General features: G+C 50.3%; 1 protein-coding gene across 1 annotated transcript; it reads left to right on the top strand.

Annotated features, from left to right (window-relative positions):
• Cyp26a1 (cytochrome P450 family 26 subfamily A member 1) lies at nt 1-4137 on the top strand. Its single transcript, XM_020170188.2, has 7 exons — nt 1-840; nt 1019-1243; nt 1483-1773; nt 1853-2011; nt 2505-2639; nt 3210-3362; nt 3616-4137. The coding sequence occupies exons 1-7, from the start codon at nt 652-654 to the stop codon at nt 3955-3957; spliced, it is 1494 nt and encodes a 497-aa protein (XP_020025777.1). The 5' UTR covers nt 1-651; the 3' UTR covers nt 3958-4137.
• Nucleotides 4138-6409: the final 2272 nt, after the last annotated feature.

Below are 6409 nucleotides of genomic sequence, written 5' to 3'. Positions count from 1 at the left end.
GGCCGGGAGCTAGGGTTCACGATTCGCCGGTGGCCCTGGGATCTTCCTGGTATCCTAGCAAGAGTCGGAAAGCCTTCGCTTTGCTCCGCGTTTTGGACCCCAGTTACCCTACCTGTAGGGCACCTCCACTGGATGACGACTCCTGAACGCACACCCCCTTGCTTCCCCAGCAGGTGGAAAGAAGCCCACGGCGCCTGTAAATGAAAAGCCACCAAGGAGGCGTTGGGCTTTGGCGGCCCGTCGGGCCTGGCGGGAGGGATTCCAAAGAGACCTCCAGGAAACCCAGGGCTCAGAATTCCCGCTGCTCGGAGCCCCGGCCCGCCCCTAAGCCCGCTTCCTGCTGCCTCGGAGCTCCGCACACCTAGGATGGGGGAGGCGGTACTCTAGCCCCGCACCCCAGGTGGCACGCTCCGAGGAAAGCAGCCACCGCGCCTCCTCTGCCTCCGCGCAGAACAAACGGTTAAAGATTTTGGGCAGCGCCTCGCGGGGGGGAGGAGCTAGGGGCCCAATCCGCAATTAAAGATGAACTTTGGGTGAACTAATTTGACCAAGGTAACGTGGGCAGCAACCTGGGCCGCCTATAAAACGGGCGTGCGGCGGGGTTTGGAGCGCTGGCGGCGGCGGCAGGTGGCGCGGAGGCTGCAGCGTGCCATGGGGCTCCCGGCTCTGCTGGCCAGTGCTCTCTGCACCTTCGTGCTACCGCTGCTGCTCTTCCTGGCTGCGATCAAGCTATGGGACCTGTACTGCGTGAGCAGCCGCGACCGCAGCTGCGCGCTCCCCTTGCCCCCCGGGACTATGGGCTTCCCATTCTTTGGGGAAACGTTGCAGATGGTGTTACAGGTAAGGGAGCTTGGAGCGGGACTGGACGCTTCTCCGGAACCCGGCTCGGCTCTGGGTGGGTGAGTGTCCCCATGAGGGAGGCGACTTCAGCTAAGAGCTGGGCTAGCCCCGTGAGCTACGCGACCCCCCTCCCCCCGCTCCCTCACGCCCTTCTGTCTCCTCCACTTCTCTCTCACAGCGGAGGAAGTTCCTGCAGATGAAGCGCAGGAAATACGGCTTCATCTACAAGACACATCTGTTCGGACGGCCCACCGTGCGGGTGATGGGCGCAGACAACGTGCGGCGCATCTTGCTCGGAGAGCATCGGCTGGTGTCTGTCCACTGGCCCGCGTCGGTGCGCACCATCCTGGGCTCCGGGTGCCTCTCCAACCTGCACGATTCCTCACACAAGCAGCGCAAGAAGGTGAGGGCAGGGTAGCGACGCCTGGGCAGGGAGTGGACCCCGTTCCTTGGAGAGGTTCGGGAGGATAGGCAGTGGGCGCGAGCTAGCGGTGTGAGGTGTGCACCACGACCCTCTCTGAGCTGCAGTTCGGCTCTCCCAGACAGGATGTGCGTTGGGGCTGGGGGGCTGGGGGTGTATGGGCGGAGACCCAGGTCGTGAAGAGGGGAGGATTTTAACCCTCTCTGCCCCTCGGGCTTCAGGTGATAATGCAGGCTTTCAGTCGCGAGGCACTCCAGTGCTACGTGCCAGTGATCGCCGAGGAAGTGGGCAGTTGTCTGGAGCGGTGGCTGAGCTGCGACGAGCGCGGCCTCCTGGTCTACCCCGAGGTGAAGCGCCTCATGTTCCGCATCGCCATGCGCATCCTACTGGGCTGCGAGCCCATGCGGGCGGGCGCTGAGGAGGACGAGCAGCAGCTAGTGGAGGCCTTCGAGGAGATGACCCGCAACCTCTTCTCGCTGCCCATCGACGTGCCCTTCAGCGGGCTCTACCGAGTAAGGGCGGCTTGCGGGGTGCGGACCAGGGGCGCGGAAGCCGGGCGTCTGCTCACCGCCACGCACTCTCTGCGCTTAGGGCATGAAGGCGCGGAACCTCATCCACGCGCGCATAGAGGAGAACATTCGCGCCAAGATCCACGGGCTGCGGGCGGCTGAGCCGGGAGGGGGCTGCAAAGACGCGTTGCAGCTGTTGATTGAGCACTCGTGGGAGCGGGGGGAGCGGCTGGACATGCAGGTGAGTGGCTCCTTCGAAAGGGACACTGCGGCATTTGGTGCCCCGGCTTCCCGAGCGCGGCTCCAGGGAGGGGGACGAGCAGGGGGCGGGGGGCAGAATGGGCATCCTGCCCGGACTCCAGAGTTGGGATCCTGAAGGTTGACACTAGGTCGGGAGGGCCGCGGAAGAGGCTGCGGCGGAACTGGGTCCTCTAATCGCTCCAGGTTTCAAACGGAAAGTTGGAATTTGCAAAATGGTAATAAAGAAACTTTGGCGATTTTAATAAAACCAAGGCTTTCACTCAGGAGGTCTTCAGGAGTGGGACCTTGCCTTCCGGCTCTAGCTGAACTAAGGGGACTTTGCATTTTCTTTAAAGATGTTGCTCCTTGACTTTCTATCAGCAAAAAATTTAACCCTTCTCGTCTTCCCTCTAGATCCCACGGTTCGGTTCTGAGTAATCACTCTATAAAACTGCACGCCGATTTGTAAAAATGTCATCTTACTCCATTCTTAGGCACTAAAACAATCTTCAACTGAACTTCTCTTCGGAGGACACGAAACCACAGCCAGTGCTGCTACATCTCTGATCACTTACCTGGGGCTCTACCCACATGTTCTCCAGAAAGTTCGAGAAGAACTGAAGAGTAAGGTAGGAAGATTCTGGGAATTCCCTAGTAACTTAGGAAATTCTGCTGCTCCCTAACCAACTTCCCAGTAAGGAAAGGTGCTGTCCTCTGAGAATTCTGATAAGTGCTGGACCAAGGGCTGGGCGGGCCAGAATCAGCTTTGGGAATTAAAAAGTCTGGAATCTTGAGCTATGATCCCACTTGAACCTTGTATTACAGCCCCTCCTCACCCTCCTCCGTGTTCTGCAGAATCTTGGAGATTTCCTAACCAGTTCCACTTCTTGGATTTGGGCGTTTAAAGAGCACCAATTGTGTGATCAGTGCAAATACTGATAGGGTGGGCAGTGTTGGGGGCGGGGTGGGGGGGGGGCTTGACTCTTCTACCTGGTGAGCAGCGTTCTCTTGAATTGTAAATCGTGGATTTGGGCTGAGAGGGTGGAGACAAATGGTCACTAGCTGCTATCTCCCCCTCACACTCTCCCATCATGAGGCCCATTGGGTTTAGTCGCCACTTGAGTCCTGTTTACGTCTGGCTGGGCTGATTTTATTGGAGCGCAGAATAACCGTTCACCTCTGTGTGACTGTTTTGATAGGGCTTACTTTGCAAGAGCAATCATGACAACAAGTTGGACATGGAAACTTTGGAACAACTTAAATACACTGGCTGTGTTATTAAGGAGACCCTTCGACTGAATCCCCCCGTTCCAGGAGGGTTTCGGGTTGCTCTAAAAACTTTTGAATTAAATGTAAGTTGAGGTCTCCCCCATACCTCCCCAATCCTGTCCCTTTTGTTGTGGTTTTCAACCTATCCAGGCTTCCCCAAACCTTGGCTTAAATTCTTTATGCTTTTGATAACATTGTTCTGCCTCTGTGGACATAAGTTTCAGTAACCCTGATCAATCTCTCTCTTCTCCCCACCCCCCATTATATCGGTGATTGCCTTTTGTTGCAAGTTAAATCCCAGTTTGTCAGTCCTTGGAACTTCATAATCTTTTGCAGGGTTACCAGATTCCCAAGGGCTGGAATGTTATCTACAGTATCTGTGACACTCACGATGTAGCAGACATCTTCAGGAACAAGGAGGAATTTAATCCGGACCGCTTCATGCTGCCGCACCCAGAGGACGCATCCAGGTTCAGCTTCATTCCGTTCGGAGGAGGCCTTCGGAGCTGTGTAGGCAAAGAGTTCGCAAAAATTCTTCTCAAAATATTTACAGTGGAGCTGGCCAGGCATTGTGACTGGCGGCTCCTAAATGGACCTCCTACAATGAAAACCAGTCCCACTGTGTATCCTGTGGACAACCTCCCTGCGACATTCACCCACTTCCAGGGAGGAATCTGATGGGCCCAGATGCCTGGCCCTCGGACTCCATGTGTACATTTGAGTTTGATATAGTGTTATGTTGACTTTATTATATTTAATTTCCAAATGTGTATTATAATATTTATGTGTCTCTACTATAGTACCAGGGTCTTAAAAATTAAAATAATGAATTTGTGTAATTTCCAAATAAAATAAAATTTGAAAGTGTTTTTCTTGCATTTAAGGTTCCTGTTGGAGAGGAGAGGGGCTGGAGGAGTGGTTCAGGTGGTAGAGCACCTACCTAGCAACATGAGGCCCTGAGTTCAAACCCCAGTACCATCAAAAAAAAAAAGATTCCTGTTAGGGAAAAACCCACTAGCTTAATGTTTGTGTTCAGTATATTTAATGAAATTTCTTAATCTACCTGGGTTCATCTGTACATATCTATTTTCTGTAAGGAAAAAACCTTCCATGTTTTTATTCCTCTCATTATTAGTCTAAGGGTATCTTTGTGAATTCTTCTCAGGTAATTCAGATTCTCAATTTGAAAATTTTATGTAGGTTAATTAATTTTCTTTCTTTCTTTCTTTTTTTGCAGGGCTGGTTATCCAACCCAGGGCTTCACACATGTCCAGCACACTTTCTACCACTGACATTCCCAGATCAATGTTAATTTTAGATGTATTTCTGTTTTTGTGATACTGGGAATTTAACCTAGTGTAATTTTAGTTTATTCATTTGCTTTATTTTAGAGAAAGATAATCCTGAAAGGTAATATATTGGGAACTATCATTCTGGTATAACTCCTTCAGTGTATCTAACATTTAATCAGAGCCAGAACTGTCCTCTGAAGTTAAGGTTGCAGATAAGACAAAACCAGTCACTCCAATTATGGACAGTTCTTGACTAAAATGAGACCAAAAATCACTGGCATGTCTCCTTTGCTTAGAAGTTGCGTATGGAAACAGTGCCGGGAAGGGCAAGTCTCTGGTTTAGATAAGCTGAACCCAGGTTTTCTTTATTCAAAATGAGGCAGGAGGAACAGATTTAAGCAAACTGACAGATAAAGTTTTTATCTATCCCAAGCAATGGGGTATGAGCCTGACATGACTGATAAAATGGCCCGGTCATGACCCTGTGAACCTTGGCTAACCTCCTTCAAAGAGCAGTTTTGTCACATTTCTGACCCTGGCATGGCCACATTCTAAACTGAAGGCCAGACTCTCAATCCAGAAAGGTTAGCCCCGGTGACTTGCTTATGCAAGCACATTTTCCGTTTTGAAATGGTACGGTCTGCTTACTGAACCTCTGATGGCTTCGTAGGTTTTGGACTTTAAAATTTTCATTACAATTTTAGAATTTGGCAATGCCACAGAAACCGGGTGGTCTAAATAGGTGTTTGAACAGGGTTCTGTCTGCAATTAGACTTGCGTGTTCTACCTGACTTTAGTGTTTAGGTAAAACTTGGGTTGTACTTTTTTGTTGGAATCCTCCAATTTTTAGATTGTTTACATAATAACTTATAATGCCTTATAATAACCTTATAAGGCATTTTTAAAATGAGACAGGCTTACATAGTTTCAGCCAAAGCTTTAGAATTCTGTAGTGTGCAAAGATGACCTAGCTTCTTAACATTTGCCCTGGATCTTTCTAGCCAGGAGGAGCTAGCTCGAGGGCATCCTTATTTCAGATAATTTATATGAAGTCGTTTTAAAAGGGAAAAGGGTTTCAGCACTTTCCGTTTTGGAGGTCAGTTAGCCTTTAACACCAGTGTCTGGTGATTTCATGGCTCTGAGTCTCTGTGAGCATACTGTAGTAAGAAATTTGAGCCATTTAAACACATCATTCAACTTTAACAATCCATTTTTTTTTAATCTAAAAAGCTTTGAAGAAAGCACTTCTGGTTTGCCTTTCCCAGAACCTACCTTTAGTTCAATTGAACTGAGCAGTTAGAGTAGTACAGAATTGACCTAAAAAAAAACACATTACAAACTGGGTGCTGGTGCCTCACACCTGCTCTCCTAGCTACTTGGGAAACTGAGATCAGGAGCACTGTAGTTCCAGGTCAGCCTGGGCAAATAGTTCACCAGACCCCGTCTCTGTCAATAGCCAGGTATGGGGGAGCTGCCTGTTATTCCAGTGAAGGCAGGGTGCTTAAAATACAAGGATGGTGGTCTAAGTCAACCTGGGCAAGAGGTGAGACCCCATCTCCAAAATAACCAGAGCAAAAATGGGCCAGGGCATGGCTCAAGTGAGAGAATGCCTGCCTAGCACACGAAGCCCTGAGTTCAAACCCCAGCACTGCCAAAAAAATCCAAACAAACACGACACACACAGTCTCTGATGATGTGCTGTGTGCCTAGCAAAGGCAGGTTGGAAGTGCACCGTGTGAGGTCAATGGGCATCTGTGGGAATAAAAGGAGCCTGGCTCCCACCTAAAAAGCATGTTTTATGGCACAGGTACCTCTGGGTCAGCGTCCAGGTGATGGAA

The sequence above is a fragment of the Castor canadensis genome, chromosome 7, assembly GCF_047511655.1.
Source record: "Castor canadensis chromosome 7, mCasCan1.hap1v2, whole genome shotgun sequence".
Classification (NCBI taxonomy): domain Eukaryota; kingdom Metazoa; phylum Chordata; class Mammalia; order Rodentia; family Castoridae; genus Castor; species Castor canadensis.
The sequence above is the reverse complement of the archived record's forward strand: the minus strand, read 5'-3'. Positions and strand labels throughout refer to the sequence as shown.